Source organism: Xyrauchen texanus, chromosome 9 (genome assembly GCF_025860055.1).
Source record: "Xyrauchen texanus isolate HMW12.3.18 chromosome 9, RBS_HiC_50CHRs, whole genome shotgun sequence".
Classification (NCBI taxonomy): Eukaryota; Metazoa; Chordata; class Actinopteri; order Cypriniformes; family Catostomidae; genus Xyrauchen; species Xyrauchen texanus.
The window spans coordinates 23,385,264-23,409,847 of record NC_068284.1 but is presented as its reverse complement, the minus strand read 5'-3'; the positions used below and the strand labels follow the sequence as shown (position 1 = coordinate 23,409,847).

The window sequence follows — 24,584 nt, the reverse complement described above, 5'->3', positions numbered from 1 at the left end:
CCATGTTGGAATCCTGCTGTGTTTTGCTTCTTTTTTTTTTTTTTTTAAAGCCAAACTTGAAGGCTTCACCTGGGGGAGGAGCTCTGACTCAAGCCTGTCAGTATTAAATCATCATTTATTTTAGGTCTACCTTGTTGGATGCCATCTCGCTGACAGAGTGGCGTGTCTTCAGAGTCTCTAGCTGCTCAAGACACCAGTCCAATTCATCCAGTGTCTCCACCGGCAACTTCTGAAATGGCTCTTCTGCAAAACGCAGCAAGCACACCTACTAATTACTATATTCATGATTAAGACTGCTGTGATTAATGCAATCCATTATTCTTCAAAATCTGTATTACAGAATGAACTTTTAAAAGTGAAGTATGTAATTCCCAAACACTTTGTCTGCCATTGGTCAGTTAAGCAGATCTCAGGGCAGGGCAATAACCCAAACTCTTGCCTTAGGAACCAATGATGCTGTGTTGGGCTGGTTGGGACGCTGCAACAAACAAAGCAATGTTTTGAAAGCACCACAGAGCTTTTTATACTTTTTGAGGAAAATCAACCTATGAATGGATAACATACACTGATGATCCAAAACATTATTACCACCTGTCTAATATGCTGTTGGTCCTCCACGTGCATTAAAACATCCCTGACCCGCAGAGGCATGGACCCTACAAGACCCCTGAAGTTGTCCTGTGGTGTCTGGCTCCAAGTCATTAGCAGCAGATCCTTCAAGTCCTGTAAGTTGCGAGGGATGCTCAATCAGATAGAGATTTGGGGAATTTGGAGGCCAGGACAACACCTTGAACTCTTCGTCATGTTCCTCAAACCATTCCCGTACAATGTGTGTAGTGTGGCAGGGTGCATTTTCCTGCTGAAAGAAGCCACAGCCATCAGGAAATACCATTGCCATGAAGGGGTGTACCTGGTCTGCAACAATGTTTAGGTAGGTGGCTGGGCTGCCGCTGGCCAAATTGATGCCCTACATCAATTTGGCCAGTTTACAATTTACATCAGTTCCAGGTGGACGGGGTGGGGGGGTCCGCAACTGCTTTCGGGTCCTTGAATAACGTATAACGTGCGAGTAAGGATGCCGGTGGACTTTCTGGTGCCCCCCTAGGGAGTTGGTGCTTATAGGGAGCGGCAGTACTGGTAGGTGGCACGTCAAATTAATGTTCACATGAATGACCGGACCCAGGGTTTCCCAGTTGAGAATCACACTCCCTCCACCGGCTTGTCATCTTTCAACAGTGCATCACGGTTACCATCACTTCCCCAGGTCCCCCGTCCACGTGATGTAAAAGAAAATGGACAAGACACAAAAAGACAAACAAATACGCTTTGAGACTTCACATCTCAGATTCATAGAGTATCATATAAGAAAAAAGACTCCTCGGACCATCAACCTTCTTCAACCGCTCCAAGGTCCAGTTCCAGTGCTAGAATACCCATTGTAGGTGCTTTCAACCTTTATTTATAGTCAAGTCAACCTTTATTTATATGGCACATTTAAAACAACAAAAGTTGACCCAAATTGCTTTACAGATCTAACAAACAAAATATGTAAAAACAGATTGATTTAAAGTTAAATATAAAACATAATAAAATAATTAATAACATTTAAATACAACATAATGTTTTAATCCATTTCAACCTATTCAATAGTCACAGAATAAAAATATGTTTTTAAAGAATATTTAAAAATGGCTAATGATGAAGCTGACTTCACATGGAAAGGGAGACTATTCCATAGATTAGGACCTATCACAGAAAAGGCACGGGCACGCTCAGCTCTATAGCGGCAATAAGGAACCTTCAATAGAAATTTATCAGAAGACCTGAGCACTCTGGTTGGGAAGTAAAGGTGTATAAGGTCACTGATATATCTGGGAAATAAAATTGGGAACCGTCAGCATAACAGTAATGGAAGTGATGGAACAGAGAATATATGCTGTACTTATTAAAATAGAGCTCAGAGGAAGCATATACAGTGAAAATAACAAGGGTCCAAAGATTGACCCTTGAGGACACCACACTGTAATTGAGCTGAAGCAGAAGAAAAATTACCTAAATTCACAGAGAATGTCCTTTCTTATAAATAGGAGGTGCCCACCCTGCTGCTCTGCAGATGTCTGCTAGGGAGGTGCCCCTGGCCAGTGCCCACGAGGACGCAACACCCCTGGTGGAGTGAGCTCAGACCCGCAAGGGGGGGGGGCACGGCCTGGGTGTGATTAGCCAGTGGGCAAGCCTCTGTTTGGAGACAGCGTTCCCTTTCCGCTGTCCCCCGAAGCAGACAAAGAGCTGCTCAGAGCGTCTAGTGCTCTGCGTGCAGTCCAGATAGATACGCAAAGCACATACCGGACACAGCAACGAAAGGGCTGGGTCTGCGCTTGCAGGTTCACTACCTGATCTCTGAAGGGTGTGGTAGGAACCTTGGGCACATAGCCCGGTTGCGGTCTTAGGATCACTTATGTGTCTGCCGGACCGAACTCCAGGCAAGTGTCGCTAACAGAGAACACTTGCAGTTTCCTGACCCTCTTGATGGAGGCGAGCACGATCAGCAGGGCAGTCTTGACAGAGAGGGCCCTGAGTCCAGCTGAATCTAGCGGCTCGAAGGGGGGTCTCTGGAGGCCCGTGAGGACGATCGAGAGATTCCAGGAGGGGAACAGGTTAGGCCGGGAGGGAGTTAGCCTCTGGGCACCTTTTAGGAACCTGACAATTAAGAGACTTGCCGTCTATCGTGTCGTGTTGAGCCGCGATGGCGGCGACATACACCTTGAGGGTGGAGGGGGACAGCCTCCTCTCCAGCCTCTCCTGTAGAAACATGAGCACTGACCTAACCACGCACTTCTGTGGGTCTTCAGCCCGGGAAGAACACCAGTTTGCGAACAGATGCCATTTTAGGGTGTAAAGATGCCTGGTAGAGGGGGCTCTGGCTTGGTTGATAGTATCTATGACGGTCGGTGGTAGGCCGGCTAGATCTTCCGCATCCCGTCCAGGGGCCAGACGTGGAGGTTCCAGAGGTCTGGGTGCGGGTGCCAGAGCGTGCCCCGTCCCTGAGAAAGAAGGTCCTTCTTCAGGGGAATTCGCCAGGGAGGGGCTGTCGTGAGGAGCATGAGGTCCGAGAACCAAGTCAGAGTGGGCCAGTAGGGAGCCACCAGAATGACTTGCTCTTCGTCCTCCCTGATCTTGCATAGCACCTGTGCAAGAAGGCTCACTGGGGTACTTGTGAACCATGAGGGCCAGCTGTGTGCCAAAGCATCTGTCCCAAGGGGAGCCTCTGTCCGGGCGTACCAGAGCAGGCAGTGGGAGGTTTCTTAGGAGGCAAACAGGTCTACCTGGGCCTTGCCGAACCGGTCCCAGATCAGCTGGACCGACTGGGGATGGAGCCTCCACTCTCCGCCGTGCAAGCTTTGTCTTGACAGCGCGTCCGCTATCACATTGAGGTTGCCGGGGATGTGAGTGGCGCGCAGTGACTTGAGTCGCTGCTGACTCCAAAGGAGGAGACGACGGGTGAGCTGTGACATGTGGAGGGAGCGTACTCCGCCTAGGCGATTTATGTAGGCTACCACTGTGGTGCTGTCTGTCCTGACTATGTTTGTCTCGAATTAACGGGAGAAACTTCCTCAGGGCAAAGAAAACAGCCAGCAGCTCTAGGCAGTTGATGTGCCAACGCAGCGGGGCCCGGTTCCAACAGCCTACGGCTGCGTGCCCGTTGCACACGGCGCCCCAACCCAATTTGGAGGCGTCGGTTGTGACCAGAACGCATCAGGACACCTGCTGTAAGGGTACCCCTGCCCGTAAAAAGCAGAGGTCTGTCCAGGGTTTGAAGGTTTGGCGGCAGGCGGTGGTAACTTCTACATTGTGCGTGCCGCGGAGGATGCCATATGCCCCAGGAGCTGTTGGAATCATTTCAGAGGGATCACGGTACCTGCCTTGAAGGAAGCGAGGCATTTCAGCACCGACTGAGCACGCTCGTTGGAGAGACGTGCTGTCATTAAGACAGAGTCTAACTCCAAACCGAGAAAAGAGATGCTTTGAACCGGGGTGAGCTTGCTCTTTTCCCAGTTGACCTGAAGCCCCAAATGGCTGAGGTGCCTGAGCATCTGGTCTCTGTGTGCGCATAGTAACTCTCGCGAGGGGGCCAGGATGAGCCAGTCGTCGAGGTAATTGAGTATGCGTATGCCGGCTTCTCAGAGCGAACCGTAGAAAGGGTCGATGTCTAGGGCGAATCGAGACATGGAAGTACGTGTCCTTCAGGTCTACTGCTGCGAACCAATCTAGATGCCGGACGCCAGATAGAATTTGTTTCTGGGTGAGTATTTTGAATGGGAGTTTGGACAAGGTCCGATTGGAAACTCGCAGGTCCAAGATCGGACGTAAGCTGCCGCCTTTCTTGGGTACAATGAAGTAAGGGCTGTAGAAACCCTTCTTCATTTCGGTTGGAGGGACAGGCTCTATCGTGTCCTTGATCAGAAGGGAGGCGATTTCTTCGCGCAGGGACTGGGCATGTTCGCCGTGTACTGCGGAAAAATGAACGCCCACGAAGGGGGGCGGAGGCCTGGCAAACTGAATTGTGTAACCGAGTCGAATGGTCCGTGCAGCCAGCGTGACGGGCTGGGCAGTGAAAGCCACGCCTCTAAACTCCGTGCTAGGGGCACCAAGGGGACGAGTATTTTGGACGTACCCGGCAGGGCTTCGCAGCGGTGCGGACCAGGTAATGCGGCGTCAGGAGGCAGAGAAGCAGCCCGAGGCTCCGGTGCTGAGAATAGACTCAAAGCACTTACCTTGCTCCGCGCACCCGGCAGGGGGCGGGTTCGTGACTGAAAACTGTCCGGCCGGGGAACAGTCATGGGGCTGAAGGCGGGGACACTGCGTCCAGGAAGCCGGGACTATTGAGGCCTGAAAGCAGAGTGCCGTGAGAACGGCATTTGCGGGCCAGGTGACCCAGAGACAAAGGAAATAGCTCTTTTATTGAGAATTTGGGTAGCGCAGCCCCTCTTGTGGGGTGCGGCAAATGAAAAAACACAAAATTCTCCTCCCGGCCCTCCATCGGGGGACGGAGCGGTCTTACCACCTCCGGAGCTAACGTCTTGGACTCTGGGTGGGCTGTCTCAGGAGCGCCTGGGAGCCTTCCGTGTCCTCGAGGGGGTCCGTGAGACAGGGGGCGTGAGCTTCCCGCGGTTTGCTCAACGCTGGGGCTGAGAGCTGGGCCCGGGTTGAGGCAGAGCAGAAGGTTTCCTGGCCACGGGAGGACGCCCTCGGCGAGCAGACGGGGCATGGGCCATGGCGGCAGGTTTGCGGCGAGGCATGATGTGAGAGATGGCCTCCATCTGCTGGGCAAATTCCTCGACGGTGTCGCCGAAGAGGCCAAACTGGGAGACAGGGGCGTTGAGGAAGCGAGTCTTGTCTGCTTCACGCATCTCGACCATGTTCAGCCATTGTTGACGCTCCTGGACCACGAGCGTGTCCATCGCCTGCCCGAGCACCTGCGCTGTGACCTTCGTCGCTCTGAGCGCAGTTCCTGCAGCGTGTCGGGATCAGGGCCACCCCCGTGCATGTTTCTCAGTGCCTTGGCTTGATGGACCTGCAGGAGAGCCATGGCATGCAGGGCGGAAGCGTCCGGTGGCGCTGTAGGCCTTCGCGGTCAGCGAGGATGTTGCTCTACAGGTCCGGGGAGGGAGTACAGGGCAGCCCCAACAGGTGGTAGGGCTTCCGGGGCACAAGCGGAGCGCAACTGCCCTATCCACCTGGGGAATCGGCGTGTACCCGTGGCACGCTCCGCCGTCGAGGGTGGCGAGGGCGGATGAGCAGGTGGCAGTGTGACGAGCGGCGAGGGGTGCTCTCCACGAAGACGTCAGCTCATCATGCACTTCCAGGAAGAACGGGACTGGGGTGTGAGCGGCGTCCAGACCCCAGGAACCAGTCGTCCAGCCGTGATGGCTGTGGGGAGGATGGAGGGTTCCAATCCAAGCCCACGCTAGTGGCTGCCCGGGAAAGCATGTCGGTCATCTGCGCGTCGGCCTCAGCCTGGGCATGCAGGCCCGAAAGTGGCAGCCCAGGGGAGTCCTCAGCATCAGATACCGTGCCCTCCGATGCCGCGGCGAGCTCATCTGCTTCGGTGTCAGGAGGGTAGGCGGACTGGCTGTAAGGCAAATCGCCGTTGCCTCGAGCACGGACGGGAGTCAACGAGCGTGCCGGGGTGCGGGTGGTCCGAGGGGGCATACCCGGCGGAGCTGCACCCGCTGCCATCTCCAAATCGCCTCCATTGCCAACCGCATCGTCCTCAATCCCGTGGGAAGAAGGAGCAATGCGGGGGGGTGGCTGGAGTGGCTTGCTTACGGTTGTAAGCGAGCCGCAACCGCAACGTTGTCATGGTCATGTTCTCGCAGTGAGAACATGAACCATCCACAAACGCAGCCTCGGTGTGATCGCTACCCAGACACACGAGACAACGCCTGTGGCCGTCTAAAGCGGAGAGCACTCTACCGCATCCAGGAAGAACACAGGGGCGGAAAGGCATCTTTATAAAGACGCGTCCTTAAAAGGACGTTCAACGCCGCAGTGTTTTGCTCTTTTAGAGGAAATTACTCTTTTAAATAAAATCACTCTTTTAGGGAAAAACTTGTGAGAGTTTTTTAATCTGCACTGTCGAAGCGCCCAGGGGCAGGAACGCACAATCGTGCAAACAGGAGAAAGCCGCTGTTGTGTACCGTAAGATCCAACAGCATGCAGTAGAGGTATAAGAGGAACTGGTGTGTAACTCGCAGCAATTGCAGACACGACCATCGAATGAACTCCCGTATTTGCCCCGCTTAAATACCCGTATGTCCGGGGGCGGGATATGCAAATACTGGCTGCCAACTTCTCATTGGCCTTTTTTCATAGATCAGAGGTGTATATCGGCGCTCAAGAGAGACCCCTAGTGTCGCTTCTCTGACACAACGTGGAGAGAGCGACAGAAGGGTAACTTAAACTTAAAAAATGTAATTTTAATTACATTTAAAAATGTTTCACAGTTCCCTTGTGCTCAGCTTTTCTCCACTCTTGTCTTTTCTGATCTCACGCACTATGTGATATCATTTAAAAAGGCTGTGAAACACCCTTAATTCTACTTAGCTTGAGTGGAGTGACATTATCAAGTGTTAAAGTACAAGATTTATTAAAAGCTTCAACCAATGATTCAGTGTCGAGTCCAACTAAGACATCATCTGTGAAATGCTTTAGATAAAATTCTGAAAAAAGACTTGCAGTAGAAGAGTGAATGGACCAGGAGTGGTGTAAGGGCTGAGAAAAAATAAGGAGAGGACAAGTAGAGACAGACTCAAATATTATTTAATAATGGTCAGAAATGCCAATATCTAAGACCTCTAAGTTGGACAGAGAAAGACCATATGACAACACCAGTCAAGTCAAGTGGTTTTTATTGTTTTTCAACCATATACAGTTAGTACAGTACACAGTGAAACGAGACAACGTTCCTCCAGGACCATGGTGCTACATAAAACAACATAGGACAAATACAGAACCACACGAGACTACACAGACTAAATAACATACCTATATAAAGTGCACGTGCAAACGTGTGCAAAAAGTACGGGACAGTACAATAAATTACTAAAAATTAACAGGACAATGGGCACAGTGAGAGACAGTGCAGCACCGACCAGTGCACAGTAGTGTAAAAAGATGACAGTTTCTAAAAATGCCAAATGTAAACATAACATACTATGAGATAGTGTTCTATGCACATAGCAGTTATTGAGGTAGCAGCCAGCAGTGACAATAATTAAAGTGCAACTCAGGACACGTGTACAGGTGAAACTCGAAAAATTAGAATATCGTGCAAAAGTTCATTAATTTCAGTAATTCAACTTAAAAGGTGAAACTAATATATTATGTAGACTCATTACAAGCAAAGTAAGATATTTCAAGCCTTTATTTGATATAATTTTGATGATTATGGCTTACAGCTTATGAAAACCCCAAATTCAGAATCTCAGAAAATTAGAATATTGTGAAAAGGTTCACTATTGCAGGCTCAAAGTGTCACACTCTAATCAGCTAAACACCTGCAAAGGGTTCCTGAGCCTTTAAATGGTCTCTCAGTCTGGTTCAGTTGAATTCACAATCATGGGGAAGACTGCTGACCTGACAGTTGTGCAGAAAACCATCATTGACACCCTCCACAAGGAGGGAAAGACTCAAAAGGTAATTGCAAAAGAAGTTGGATGTTCTCAAAGTGCTGTATCAAAGCACATTAATAGAAAGTTAAATGGAAGGGAAAAGTGTGGAAGAAAAAGGTGCACAAGCAGCAGGGATGACCGTAGCCTGGAGAGGATTGTCAGGAAAAGGCCATTCAAATGTGTGGGGAGCTTCACAAGGAGTGGACTGAGGCTGGAGTTACTGCATCAAGAGCCACCACACACAGACGGGTCCTGGACATGGGCTTCAAATGTCAAACGTCTTACCTGGGCTAAAGAAAAAAGAACTGGTCTGTTGCTCAGTGGTCCAAAGTCCTCTTTTCTGATGAGAGCAAATTTTGCATCTCATTTGGAAACCAAGGTCCCAGAGTCTGGAGGAAGAATGGAGAGGCACACAATCCAAGATGCTTGAAGTCCAGTGTGAAGGTTCCACAGTCTGTGTTGGTTTGGGGAGCCATGTCATCGGCTGGTGTTGGTCCACTGTGCTTTATTAAGTCCAGAGTCAACGCAGCCGTCTACCGGGACATTTTAGAGCACTTCATGCTTCCTTCAGCAGACAAGCTTTATGGAGATGCTGACTTCATTTTCCAGCAGGACTTGGCACCTGCCCACACTGCCAAAAGTACCAAAACCTGGTTCAATGACCATGGTATTACTGTGCTTGATTGGCCAGCAAACTCGCCTGACCTGAACCCCATAGAGAATCTATGGGGCATTGCTAAGAGAAAGATGAGAGACATGAGACCAAACAATGCAGAAGAGCTGAAGGCCGCTATTGAAGCATCTTGGTCTTCCATAACACCTCAGCAGTGCCACAGGCTGATAGCATCCATGCCACGCCGCATTGAGGCAGTAATTAATGCAAAAGGGGCCCAAACCAAGTACTGAGTACATATGCATGATTATACTTTTCAGAGGGCCGACATTTCTGTATTTAAAATCTTTTCTTTTATTGATTTCATGTAATATTCTAATTTTCTGAGATTCTGAATTTGGGATTTTCATAAGCTGTAAGCCATAATCATCAAAATTATATCAAATAAAGGCTTGAAATATCTTACTTTGCTTGTAATGAGTCTATATAATATATTAGTTTCACCTTTTAAGTTGAATTACTGAAATTAATGAACTTTTGCACGATATTCTAATTTTTCGAGTTTCACCTGTATGTGTGTCAGTCCAGTCTCTGAGTATTGAGGAGTCTGATGGCTTGGGGGAAGAAGCTGTTACACAGTCTGGCCATGAGGGCCCGAATGCTTTGGTACCTTTTGCCAGATGTCAGGAAGGTGAAGAGTTTGTGTGAGGGGTGTGTGGGGTCGTCCACAATGCTGGTTGCTTTGCGGATGCAGTGTTTTTTGTAAATGTCTTTGATGGAGGGAAGAGAGACCCCGATGACCTTCTCAGCTGTCCTCACTATCCTCTGCAGGGCTTTGCGGTCCGAAACGGTGCAAGTCCAAAACCAGGCAGTGATGCAGCTGCTCAGGATGCTCTCAATAGTCCCTCTGTAGAATGTAGAGAGGATGGGGGTTGGCAGATGTGCTTTCCTCAGCCTTCGAAGAAAGTAGAGATGCTGCTGGGCTTTCTTGGTAATAGAGCTGGTGTTGAGGGACCAGGTGAGGTTCTCTGCCAGGTGAACACCAAGGAATTTGGTTCTCTTGACGATCTCCACAGAGGAGCCATCGATGTTCAGTGGAGAGCGGTCACTCTGTGCTCTCCTAAAGTCAACAACCATCTCTTTTGTTTTGTCCACATTCAGAGACAGGTTGTTGGCTCTACACCAGTTCGTCAGCCACTGCACCTCCTCTCTGTATGCTGACTCGTCGTTCTTGCTGATGAGACCCACCACAGTCGTGTCATCGGCGAACTTAATGATGTGGTTCGAGCTGTGCATTGCTGCACAGTCATGAGTCAGCAGAGTGAACAGCAGTGGACTGAGCACACAGCCCTGGGGGGCCCCAGTGCTCAGTGTGGTAGTGGTGGAGATGCTGTTCCTGATCCGGACTGACTGAGGTCTCCCAGTCAGAAAGTCCAGGATCCAGTTGCAGAGGGAGGTGTCCATGCCCAGCAGGTTCAGCTTTCCAATCAGGTGCTGAGGAATTATTGTGTTGAATGCTGAGCTGAAGTCTATGAACAGCATTTGAACGTATGTGTCCTTTTTATCTAGGTGGGTGAGGGCCAGATGGATGTCACCGTTTTGCTCCTCCTTGAACCACTGTTGGTAGGTACTCACCACTGCTGACCTGGAGCACCCCACAAGCCTTCCGTTTCAGAGATGCTCTGACCCATTCTTCTGGCCATAACAATTTAGCCCTTGTCAAAGTCACTCAGGTCTTTACTCCAGCACATTTCTCCAGCATTCAACACATTGACTACAAGAACTGAAATGTGGCCTTGTTAGGAGATGATCAACGTTATTCACTTCACCTGTGAGTGGTCATAATGTTTTGGCTAATCAGTGTATAGTTGTCTCTGCATATTGAGCTTGTATAGGGGAGAGTATTTTAACCTCCTAAAAATTGCACACTTCACCTTTAACTGCTTGGATGGATTCACACTTTTCTTATCTATGAGAGTATATTCTCTAACCTGGTAGGCTTGTCTTGCACATGGATGGTGGGTTGTTTCCAGAGGACCTCCTGTAGAGATTTGTGTCAGTGCAGATAAAAAATTATTTAAAGAGCATTTGGCCAGGCAGTTTACAGTTTACTGGGGCTGTGAAAGGGCTTACTTGCTCGGCACACGGTCCTGCTGATTGGTCAAAATGGCAAAGTTGCCCCGCACTGTCCTCAAGCTGGCAAGGACCTGCGAGAAGAACATAATTGCTGGTCATTGACATTCATTCTTTTTTTTATCTAATTTTTAAAAAAGTTTTAGAAAAATTATTACAGCTTCATAATTCAGATAGAACAATTGCTGAACAGAGAGGGGAACTTAGAAAATCCAAGATTTGCCTAAAACGTCTGGATTGTTTGAAATTCTGCAGCTCTTTTAGAATTCCTAGCCTGTTTTGTAAACCGAGTACAGTGGTGACGCATATCTCACATAATGCAAGCTGCATAGAGCGGAAGGGCTGTTCCCACCAATGCCAAAGGCAATACACACCATTTTTAGAGAAAAGACAGTTCTAAATATTTAGAGATTAATCTGTCTTTGGAATTGCAGGGGTGTAGAGACAAATGACCATGTTCATTTGGAACCACAAAATAATGCAGTTAAATGACAACTCATTTATTGGCCATTAATGTCAGATCAAATATGCAAGCACAGATATTTTCATGATACATTCTTACACTAACCTGTGCAAATGGTGTAACTATCATGTCTTCTCCATGTCTGTAAGAGCAAAATACATGAATCAGAGATCATCAAACACTATAATTACATATTTGAAATCCAGTTCCTTAATCTCTTAACAGTACAGAAAGCACAGAAAATAACTTGAGTGCCAGAAAAAAAAAGAAAAAAGAATGACTTAAAGGTTAAAGGGTAACCAAAAATGAAAATTCTGTCATCGTTCATATTCACTTTCAATGGTGTCTGAGGATAACATTTTACCAACATCTCCTTTGGTATTCCATGGAGACAGACAGACATCTGGGTAGCACTTTATTTTACATTACTGTTCAACATTTACATACTATATAATTACAACAACTATAGTAATTACAAGGTACTAAACCTAACTCTAACCCATATTAAGTACATGTATCAGAATCAGAATGAGCTTTATTGCCAAGTGTTCTCACGTACACAAGGAATTATTTTGGTGAAACAAGTGCACAAAAGAACATTACAGTGAGACACATAATATAAAACCAGGTAAGAGTATAAACAGACATACAAATAATAGGACATATAACAGAATGGCGTATGTACATGTGCAAGTGGTAATGTATGTGCAAGGTAGAGGTATGTATAGTTATTGATTTAAATATGTGAATTAAATATGTACATGAGATATTTATTTACATTATTGCACGATGGGGGAGTCCTGAGGCAGTTTAATTGTTCATGTGAAAAATAGCCTGAGTGTAGAACTGACTCTTAGAGCAGACTCATTCATGAACGACCCATCACTAAGCTTTAGGGTGTGCGACAATGAATGAGGAAGAAATATAGACATATATAGAGATTTTGAACCAAAAACTTCATTAAAGTACTATGATTGCATTTTAGAGAAGTAATTAGTTATTTGTAGTTGATTAGTTATTTTGAGAGACTTACCCAACACTGATTGGCAAAACATTATAGTGGGTAAATGATGACAGAATTAAACATTTAAACAAATTCTTGCCATTCATATACTGAAGAGAATTAAGGATGTGGTCAGCTTCAGGTTAAAGCACATCATCATTCAACAGAGCAAGCAGGCGGTAATACGCTTTTGATTAACATGCAGTTTGGGTGGAAAAAAAGATATACAGCTGTACATGGGAATACTCAGTGAAAAGAAGGCACCTCAGGCTCTTTTTTTAGTTTGCCTTCATCTCTAATGGGATATTGGAAATCAGACATTGAAAGCTTGGGGAAAATGTAATAAGAAAATAAATGGGCTCTGCGTGGTTGGATAAGGTGTGTCATGCACGTGTATTTGAGGAGCAGCAGGAGAGAAGTTGAACTAGGGTACACGTTGGGAAATGAGCCTTTATTCATATATTCCAAAGCCTAACACACCATCACATGCAAATCACTCATGGCTATGGAGAGTAAACAGGGTAACTTCTGATGTTATACTGGTCAGGACACTAGGGGAGGGAACCCAGGCTAGATTAATGCGGGAGAGCCCTTTCAAGAGTAAGTCAATGTTTCTCTTCTCACCGAGTGAGCCAGTTGACTTCCCAGTGCTTCAAATTATCTTCCCTTTAAAAACACAAGTAAGAGTTGGTGACAATCAATTAAATCACAAACTTAGGTGTTCAAAGGTGGGAAACTAGCTTTGACACAGACTGGAAAAATTAACAGCAGAAAAAAAAAAAGAATGTGGCCCCCTTTTTCTGACTATGTGTAATCCTGGCAAACCAAATCTGACATGCAAGTGAGCACAGATGGAAAGAACAGCTGGATGTGGTAATAATAAGGAGTTTTGGATTTTCCAAAATGACAGAGAAATTTGATTTAATGTAATTTGCTATTAAAATGGTGTGTCTAGGGGGAACTGTCTTCCAGACATAATCAACCAGCTGGAGAGAGCGACATCTGTTATGAGGCAAGCATTTACAGTCCCAATTAAGAAAACTCTTCAAGCTACAAAACACTGTAGCTAAAGTACAGAATCTCACAAGAGCAGCTTTTAGAGTATGAAACAGCATGCACAGGCACATTAAACCAGAGACATTTTTTGTTGGTTGAGAGTGGCAAAAAACAAACATTTTATAAAGTGATAAACAAGGCTATTTAAAGAGTTGATGTACATTTTTCTGCTCAGACCAGCTGTAGCCAAATGCATCTAATATGTAGAGTAGGTGTCTTTTTTATATATATATATATATATATATATATATCAAACTATTTTTGGTGAAAAAAAAACTGTTAAACAAAAATATAATGTTAAGTTAACTCCAATCAAAGCTAAAGTTAAGAAGCTAAAGCAACCTCAACCTCAATTTAGACCTGTAAATGGTTGAAGAGAGATTCATTTATTGAGACCTTATTGCATCACAGTTTGGGGTTAGGAATCCTGACATTTGTTGAGACATATTAGGGGGTTAAGAATGGAAGGCGCAATACTCACAGCTCGCTGGCCGTGGATGAGTTTCGAGACATGGCCTTGGGTGAGAGGTCAAAGTCAGAATCGGAGCGATACAGGAAGGACTCCCGCCGCTGACTGTGAGGGAAATTGGCATGTCGTACAAGGCCAGAGCCTGGACTGGCCTGCGATTCCAGAGGACTGCGGCCCACAGACAGCCCATTCTCAACATCAAAACTGTGAAAACACAGAAAGAATGAAAGGGTTAACACAACAAAGATGTTCAGGTTGTAGGCTGAAACCAAATAACAGAATTTGCATTTTTGAGCCATGGGTTCCATCAAGAGTTTCAAATGGGTTTTTATGGGGTTTTCAAATGGGTTTACCAGTTTTTGATTTATGTAAAATAACATCTTTGGTTAAGATTACTTGAAGATACTTTCTTGTTTTGTTCAACAAAATAAATTACACAGTCATACCTCTATTGAGTTGTATTTGAGCCAAAATTCTGTGCGCAAAATGATATTTTGAGCGTGCAAATTTAGATTTCTAGAGCAGAAAAATATTCTGCGCATGAAAGATAATATTTTCGAGCACTCAAAAAGGTCTTGTGCATGCGCGTGAACTCAGTTTTGTAAAGCAATGTATCTTCTTGCAAAGATTCATGTTGAGCAAACAAAAATGTTAAGATTACTTGAAGATACTTTTATGTTTTGTTCTACAACATAAATTGCACACTGTCATACCTCTATTGAGTTATAATTGTGCCACAATTACGAGCGCAAAATTATATTTTAAGCATGCAAAGTTAGATTTTGAGTGCACAAAAATTTTCTGAGCACAGAAGATTATATTTTGGGCACACAAAAAGGTATTTTGCATGCGTGTGAACACAGTTTTGTAAAGCAATGTATCTTCTTGCAAAGATGAATTCATTATGAACAAATTAAAATCAAGTTTGCCCTTGAATAGTTTATTTTAATGCAATTTTGCACAGCAGAGGCCCAAAAACTATATATGCAAGGTATGCAACGCATAGGGGTGTCATGTATAGGCGGGGCCGGCAGCTCACTAAAGGGAAAATGTATGTAAGTCCACTGTACTTTGCATGTGCAAGATATTATATTAACAAATGTACTGTAAATGAACATTATATTGAACCTCAATTGTTTGAAACTCAAAAAGTAAAAAAAAAATAGAAAGAATTCCTTTGCTTTGCTGCTACATTTCGAAAAACTTTCATAAAAGTGAGTTAAGTCTTACAGTGTTTCTGGTATGTCTATAATCCACAGGTTAAATATCTCTTGTAATGATAACTACAGTATATATAAAGTGTGTCCTTGGAGCATTGTGCTTGTTGTCTCTTCTGCTAAATTTACTCTTGAGATGTTCAATGTTGCACTAGCTACCTCAAATGTCCAATTGCAGAGCACTTGTAAGCAGCTCCTAATAACCCAGAATGTTTAAATATACCATCTACTCATAGTTTTTAATTTTATTATTTTTATCCCCTTTTCTTAAAATTTGGCCACCAATAAATTGGCCACATAAAAAGTACTATAACATCACTATACAGTATATATTTAATTGAATTTATTCATGCCACCAGATTACAATGTTAAAATAGTCATATTTACACAGCAATTTATATGGAAAATGCTGGATATTTTTAAATTAACTGCAATAACTACACTACAAAACAGACAACATGCATGACAACATAAATCAAACACAATAGTAATAATTAATCATTTGCATAGGTTTGTTTGCCTTGGTTGCTTTCTGTGTTTTCTTTATGAGCTAAAACCAGATCTTACTTTCATATAAACAGGATCATCACAGACGTTTAGCAATATAGTGACCGAATCAGACCAGAAAACAACAAAAAACATAACGTCTGAATGAGAGATGCTTATGGTGATATACCGCTGGGTGTGTGTGCTCACCGGTCACATGTCAGATTGGCTGAGATGAATCGTGAATAAAATATACTTAAATGTCTGTAAAAGTCAAATCTGGCAACATTTCTGCTGACTTCAGACATATAAACACTTTTCCTGGAACTTGGCATGGATCAAAAGCAACCTTTGGATGCTTTTACTGACATAATTTCACAGGTGTTTCTCCATTCACCGCTGTTGCTTTTTTTAAAAGCTGATGATCACAAATATGCCCACTGTGATGAAAGTTTGTCATTGTGTTTGAAACATCATGATGCCATTACTGTGTCAGTACTGAACATGCGCAGATCGTCCCATTTTCACAAAGCAATCCAATCAAGTGTTTACACGGTAAAAAAATATCTTCAAATGGATTAGAAATGGTTTACACCACACCTTACAATCTGAATGAAATTTAAATCGGACGAGGCCATTTTAATCCAACTGACATAGTTACATGAGACTTTTTTTATTCGGACTGAGCTTCTAGTCCAATCACAAATGAATTACGAGGGTCCGTGTAAATGCAGCTCCAAGCATCTTTATGGGCACCAAAAACCTATGCCTTGCACAGATATATCTCTTATTACTGTTCTTGCTCACGTAACTGTCTCGGACTTTCTGGACTGCAAAAGAGTGAAGCCGCCTCTTGAGTGAAGAACATGTCGTTGCTTTTGCCCAATGACAAATATTGAAAAATACAAAAAAATAAAATTCTGTTATTATTTTGTGATTGGTTGGGCTGTTGCAGACAAAACCTTAAAAGTTTTCAACACACAGCCTGCCCCAAACTGCTTTTAATCAATTCTCAAATCATAAAAACGAAAATATTTTATGGAATACCGTGTTTGCCTAATGTTTGATTGGGTTGGCAAGACTTACGTTTGGGTGGGTTCAGCCCAATCCTGCCCATGCCTACATCTGGCTGTGACTAAATACAACAAGTAACGCACTCAACAAGCCACGTGATAAAATTTGTGTATTGACGTCTCAGATGCGGAGGCAACTGTGATTCGTCCTCCACCACCCAGATTGAGGCAAGTCACTACGCCACCACGACGACCTAGAGCACATTGGGAATTGGGCATTCCAAATTAGGGAGAAAAAAAAACAAGGATGTGATTTTACATGCTTGACGAATCAGAAACCATTGTAGTCCATAACTAGCAACTTATAAGCAACTTAGGTTTAAAAGCACAGAACAGCTTTGAAATTCACATGAGGTAAGATTGTGTGGAATTTATGTTAGTAGATTGTGTGGAATTTATGTTACTTGTAGATTTCAAGTAATATTTGTTATTCCTTATTTTACTCATAAATGGAAAACTGCTTTTCTAAAAACCCATTGGAAATTTCCCATGGCAAATTAGCCTTCTGTGTTGGCCTACAAATTTACGTTATTGCGCTGTTATGTTGTTATATAGACCTTTATTAGAATGCTTTGTACATTATTGGTTACTTTTCCTGTTACACACCAGTCAGGTAAGTACCTGTACCTGTGTAACCAATGGCTCTACTGTGGTCACGTACGCTTAGCACACATCCTGTGCCAATGACCTAAACTGGTGCAGAAGGTCACTGAGCCCTTGATAAATATGAGTACACACAAATGTGAAGCAAGACACACTTTTCTTGCATCAATTCAGACATAAGCACTAGCCTTGCCAGTTAAGATGAGAGAGATAGACATAAAATACTGTATATCAAAGCCTCTGTTATCTCCATGACTTCCAACTCAGGATACCTTTCAATGTCTCACCAATACATTTCAAGCAGTATTGACACTATATCATACACTGCAAACACACACATGCACATCTTCTTTCCCAGTGCTATATATCTGCTCAACCAGTGGCTAGGTTCATAAAATTCTTCTTTTATCTCATAATTTTCTCACCCTCATTTCATCCCTGATGTGTACACAATTTTGTTTCTTCTGCAGAACACAAACTAAGATTTTTAGAAGAATATCTCAGCTCTGTAGGTCAATACAATACAAGTGAATGGTAACCAAAATGTTAAAGCATCAAAAAGCACACAAAGGCAGCATAAATGTAAAACAGTGATTACAAGACTCCAGTGGTTTAATTCATGTCTACTCAAGTGATCCAATCTGTTTTTGGTGAGAAGACAAAACAGTGACTCATTTTTTTACTATTAATCTTGTCACCTGCAGACGTCTTGGCGATTTCAAGTTCGATTACACCTATAGTGCCATCTAGTGCTCTGCATATGCTTCAAGCACTAGGAAGTGTAATCAAGCTTGGAATAATGATCTAAAGACTGCAATGTCAATATATTTTGAGTCTGTTCTCACCCAAAACTCATTAGATCACTTCAAGAGACATGGATTAAACAACTGGAGTCTTATGAATTACTTTTATGCAGCCATTATGGGCCTTTTGGAGTTTTGGTCACCATTCACTTGCATTGTATGTACCAAAAGAGCTGAGAAATTCTTCTAAAAATCTTTGTTTGTGTTCAGCAGAAGATTAAAAGTAATATATATTGGATGGCACAATGGTAAATGATGTGACAATTTACATTTTTGGCTGCACTATTCCTATAAAGATCTTTTGTGAATTCGGCCCCAGTTATATAACATTTAAAGTAGTGTCCCCCTGAGCTCTGCGAATACAGACACACATTTATAACACACACTCTAAATGCCCAGACTATTTCTATTTTATTCCCTATTGTATCCATTGTCGATTGTATATCATCTTCAGTGTGTTATTGGGTTAGCGACAAGGAGTGAAATAATAAAGCCCAGCAATGAACAAAAGATTAAACTTTTCTATATTTGGCACAATGGGAAATTGATTGATTGCATGGAGTGATCACATAAAAACAATAGTCAGTTACATGCATAGAAAGAAATTACACTTTGAAGAATTATTTCTGGGCTCCGTTGTTGTGGTTCAACACATAATAATGAGATTCAATCAGATTTGACTAATTACAATTAAATGCACAACAAAATTCAACAGTGTTGTTATAAAGTGCAATCTATATTAAAGGGATAGTTCTCCCAAAAAAGAAAATTCTCTCATGATTTACTCATCCTCATGTCATCCCAGATGTGTATGACTTTCTTTCTTCTGCAGAACATAAACAAAGATTTTTAGAATTGATTTAAGCTCTGTAGGTCCATACAATAAAAGTGAATGTTTGCCAGGACCCCAAAAGCATAAAAGTAATCCATAAAAGACTCCAGTGGTTTAAACCAAGTCTTCTAAAGCAATATGATAGGTGTGGATGAGAATCTTAAGTCCTTTTTTTTCCTATAACTCTCCACTTACCAGCCCCTACCAGTAGGTGGCAGTTTGCATGAAGAATATGAATTACCAAAAACAAAAAGAAGAATGACAAAGTGAAAGTAGAGATTTATAGTAAAAAGAAAAGAACTTAAACATTGATCTGTTTCTCACCCACACCTATCATATTGCTTCAGAAGACATGGTTTAAACCACTGGAGTCTTAAATGTCTTTTATGACTTTTGTGATAATTCACTTTCTGCAGTATTCTGCAGAAGAAAGAAAGTTATACACATCTGGGATGGAATGAGGGAGAGTAAATTATGATAATTTTCACTTTTGGGAGATCTTTTTCACCATTTCCCACACTGCTCACACTGAAAACAATATATCTTTCTTGAAACTTAATTTAGCTTCTATGAGCTGGAGAGCTCTTCTAGCAGACCTTATGAGGACCAGAGCTGAATGAAGTACAGTATGCGTCACTGCATGTCCTCGTCCACATCTTGCACAGATGTTGCATGAAGACAAATCTCACACTGTATTACATAATCAACGCAGTTCTCAGAGAGAGAGAGAGAGAGAGAGAGAGACACATGTCTGCAGTGTTTCCATTAATAGACCATCTATGTGTAAAGATCCGAGCAGAAGCGCTTTATTTAGAGCCGAAGGTAGCCTCAGATTCTTCCCCCCATTGATGAATATTAATGGAGAATTCTGCTGCGCTATTTTTATCCCAACACATCTATCCACCCACACATTTCCATGTTACCGTTTAAAGTCATCCTCAATTTCAATCAAAGGGAATGTGGGTATTTCATCGTTCACTGCAGCTGTTTTTTTATTATTAATAAATATATAAACTTGTTTCAGTGCATTATATATCACCGCTATATTTCACATTTCAGCCTTTCAATTTGTGATCAGAGGTTATAGAGAGGTGAGTTAAGGATATTGAATGCATTGAACAGTACTGAAATGATGCACAGCACATTTGAATTTGAAATGAGAAAAGACCACCACACCCACATCCTAAAGGAACATCCGTATCTCTTAGCACATCACCCAGGTGAGCGTGGGAAAGGTCCTTTCTCGGTGGAGCTTGGCAGAGTGATTAAATGAAGGGAAATATTGATCCTCATTGTGAAGCCTTAAACTGTTAAGTGTAACAATGTTCCTTTGCAGAAGCCAAAACAAGAACATTTTAATCTCGATTTAAATACGTTTATAAGAGTCAAGATTTGTCTTCACATGATCATAATGTTAATCAGATAACTCTTATAAGTCAGATCTATAAGTTTCACTTGTTTTTTCACATTGTTTAGAGTTCCGCTTGCTTAAAAAAATGCAATGACTGTGAAATGTAGGGAAGACTGAGGTGAAATTCTGGTAATTTTTTTACAAAAGTAACATCTAAAGGTTTCATTTTTTTTACCTAAACTGATTGATTCTGTCAGGGCTTTTGAATGATAAAATCTGTTATTGTGAAGACAACTATAACCTGTTGATACACACCCCCTTTTTGAGCACAAACCATGAAAATGACATACCTGAACTTAAATGGTTGTATTTACTGGATCCTTTGGAGTATGGACACAGTTGTAGTATCTTTTGAAAGAAGACACTTTGGGCTATATTCAGAATTAATATATGTTTAAAGTTAACGAAGCTGAAGTTTGAATTAATGGAAATATTTTGTGCTGAACATGTTTTTATAATCTAAAAAAAACAATAATAAAAGTGCCAAGACAACCCAGAAATACAATGTTCTCAATGCCACAAGTCTAAAGAAGTTATGTTTCAAATTTGAAGATGATCCAACCAAAAATTAGGTTCCTGCTATCTTTTTTTTCTCTGTAAAATCGCTGGAAGCATACAGAGTACAATTAAGGTTCCACCTTTCAAGACGGCACAAAACCTGACCGCACTGCTTGGCTTTTATGAATAAAACAATGCCACATTTTTAAAAATAGACTTTGGAGACAGGCTTGTTTTGTTTATGAGACTCTAATTTACAAGATAATATACAGTTTTACAACATTAATGCTGCTCAGATTGCGTAGTTTGTTGAAGAACGACGACGAAGGGTAATTCTTTCAGGCGAGATCTCATGTAAACAATGGAGAATATATCAATATTTCTCAGATTTATAACTTTTATGGACAAAAAGTGCTAATGGATGTTTTTCAATGAACGCTTTTCATGGACAACTGACCCAAGTGTGGCGAACTGGATTCATCTGTCGATCGCGTTTTCATAACAAAGGTATGTGGTATAAATGGTAAATTATATATTAAATGTAAGCAGAGTGACGTCACTACCGTGTGCGGGGGATTGCGTATCAACAGGTTAAATTGATATTTCAAAACAAAAGTAAAACTCATCTGCTAAAAATGTTATAGAAATATATCAATAAATATTGTTTAAATGTAATAGTTTTAGTCAATAGTGTTGGATATCAGCTATATATTTTTTATAAGATTTGTGAGCCTGTGATAAGCTATGCTAGCTGGCTAATATAATTTATCAGTGCAAGTATGGTTGGTTGGCACATTCATTTTGGCATGGGTATAAAAAAAAACAATAGATAATAATCCATAACCTTCATACTGTACAAACTTATACCAATAAATACACGCATATCAAACATAAGATAATATTAACGTCTATAACACATACACACGGTTCAAGCCAAGCCAATGATACCATTAGTTCCTTTCATTTATGTGATTGAAAATGTATTACATTTACAGTATAAAAAAAGTTTAAGTAAAGATTTATATATTTACGCAAGTTTAAGAAAAACATTTTATTTCAAAATTGTACATTTGTATATATTAATCATAATCATATTAAAAATCCTATTCATTACATAATCATTACTCATATTAATGATAGAAGACAAACATGTGTTGTTCTGTTGGAAGCAATATGGGGTTGGTTGGCACAAATGCATAACATAACATCAATAAACTCAATCAATCAAAATCAATAAACATTTGGTGACATTGAATGTGTGCTTTTTTTTTTTTTGCCTAAGAACTTTCACTTGCACCTTCTTGGGGTATCTTAACATTTGTCCCACCAGAGATATTCAACAAAGTATAAAAAGTGTGCCAAACAATCCCTGTCTTCCCTACAGTGTTTTATTCTGAATACTTCACTGAAAAAAAAAAATGTTAACCTAAAAAGACGCTTAATGTTTTATTCAAGACAGAAATATTATTTAACATCACTGAATAACCCAGAATACAGTAGGTTCCACAAATAAAACTACTTTTAAGGGTTATATCAGATGGGGCGGACTAGGACTAAAAAGTGGCCCTGTACTTTCTGGCCCAGAGCGGTCCACCAAACTCGGCCCGCAACACACCTCACCATAACACACCATGAAATTGACTTCATTTTCCAGCTCAATTTCAAATTGTCATAACTTTAAAACCACTGTAAATGTGATGTGGATTTTTTATAAAAAGCACAAATAATAAGTGCTTTATTTTAGACAAATAACATGTCTGAAAATTGTTTTCCCATCCTACAGATTTTAGGTTAAAATGTACATGATAGTACAAAGGAAAGTGTGTATTTTAGGTGCTGTGAGAAGTTTTTAAAGATCTTTATCACCTTTCAACTTTTTTCTAGAAGTGCAAATATAATATTGTCTTTGTTAATATGAGGTTGTGGAAACAACAAATAATTATAACATAATTATACTTATATTAAGCTATACAAGATCATAAAATATTGTTTAAAATAGTTAGATTAAGAAAGTGTCACACAGCAGGACACTGATGACAATGTTTAAGAATTTATGTCAATTACACACTTAACTACAGCATGTGTAAATATATATATTTTTAAATCAATAAAAACAAAGTTGGCCAGAATATGTACATATATAAATATAAACATATATAAATATATATTAAAATATGTTAAAACAAAACATACCTCTTAAAGTGTAGATATTTGCAGATATTTTGCAGATTAATTGCTCATATTTTCCTTCTATGTGAGTTTGATGCATCTTTATTTCTGCAGTGTTTTAATTCCTTACCCAGATTATTCTTGAGAAAAAGTGAAAAGCTCTTTGCTTTGACAAGTGCTGTTTCAGCTATCCTATAAACAAATGTAAGCCTCAAAGACTCAAAGAGCCATAAAGTAATATTTTTCATGACTTATTTTCGGAATTCTTATCAGGCGTGAGCATTATTCAGCACGCCACACTTCAGCTCCCAGTAATGCTTTGCAGAATTAATAAATTATGCAAATGACTATGTACTGCTCATAGCTTTACTGTTTGCCAATTTTATTTACACTGCTGTTATTGTATTTGTTGTAACTTGCAGTTATTTGTCATTTTTTCACCAGTTAATTTACGTCATTGTGTAATGACGTCACTATACAGAATGCTAATACACATTACTGACACTGATATACAAACGCGGATGTTCTACAGAGGTCTAAAGCATATAAAGTAATTACACAAGTCTTAATCAACTCACCCTTTTTACAGAAACCATGATAAAGCTCATAACAACTTCAGATATTATCTGCATGCACAATACTCAATAGTAAAATTTGTTTACATCTCTCGACTGAAACGTTTCTCCCCTTATTCAAGTCATCAGTTCACGCATGCTCATCAGCAGTTCACTGATCAGCATTTCTCAGTATTATGTCCGAAAGAGGTGATTCTCAGTTCAGTGTACTGGTGACACTCAAACTGACTCGATGTACTGTTGACTTAAGAGCTGCATTCCCGGAATCAATGTACTGCTGACTCAAGAGCTGCAGTCCCGGAATCAATGCACTGCTAACTCAAGAGCTGCAGTCCCGGAATCAGTGTACAGCTGACTCAAGAGCTGCAGTCCCGCAATCAGTGTACTGCTAACTCAAGAGCTGCAGTCCTGGAATCAGTGTACAGCTGACTCAAGAGCTGCAGTCCCGGAATCAGTGTACAGCTGACTCAAGAGCTGCAGTCCCAGAATCAATGTACTGCTAACTCAAGAGCTGCAGTCCCGGAATCAATGTACTGCTAACTCAAGAGCTGCAGTCCCGGAATCAGTGTACAGCTGACTCAAGAGCTGCAGTCCCGGAATCAGTGTACTGCTAACTCAAGAGCTGCAGTCCCGGAATCAGTGTACAGCTGACTCAAGAGCTGCAGTCCCGGAATCAATGTACTGCTAACTCAAGAGCTGCAGTCCCGGAATCAGTGTACAGCTGACTCAAGAGCTGCAGTCCCGGAATCAGTGTACTGCTAACTCAAGAGCTGCAGTCCCGGAATCAGTGTACTGCTAACTCAAGAGCTGCAATCCCGGAATCAGTGTACAGCTGACTCAAGAGCTGCTGTCCCAGAATCAGTGTACAGCTGACACTCAAACTGCTGTGACCGACTGAATGTACTGTTGATGCAAAAGCTGCTATCCTGGAATCAGTGTACAGCTGACTCAAGAGCTGCAGTCCCGGAATCAGTGTACTGCTGACTCAAGAGCTGCAGTCCCGGAATCA

The 24,584-nt window shown here is 42.0% G+C and overlaps 1 protein-coding gene across 3 annotated transcripts in view; it reads right to left on the bottom strand.

The window, feature by feature from the left end:
• The window catches only part of pde4ca (phosphodiesterase 4C, cAMP-specific a), a 65,952-nt gene that overhangs the window by 9,645 nt on the left and 31,723 nt on the right, over positions 1–24,584 (bottom strand). For all 3 annotated transcript variants that reach the window (XM_052133826.1, XM_052133827.1, XM_052133829.1), the window contains 6 exons: positions 13,921–14,112; positions 13,008–13,049; positions 11,486–11,522; positions 10,918–10,991; positions 10,776–10,825; positions 131–243 (listed from right to left, as the gene is read on the bottom strand). In XM_052133826.1, the coding sequence (XP_051989786.1) occupies positions 131–243; positions 10,776–10,825; positions 10,918–10,991; positions 11,486–11,522; positions 13,008–13,049; positions 13,921–14,112 (508 nt within the window). The remainder of the gene's footprint in view (positions 1–130; positions 244–10,775; positions 10,826–10,917; positions 10,992–11,485; positions 11,523–13,007; positions 13,050–13,920; positions 14,113–24,584) is intronic.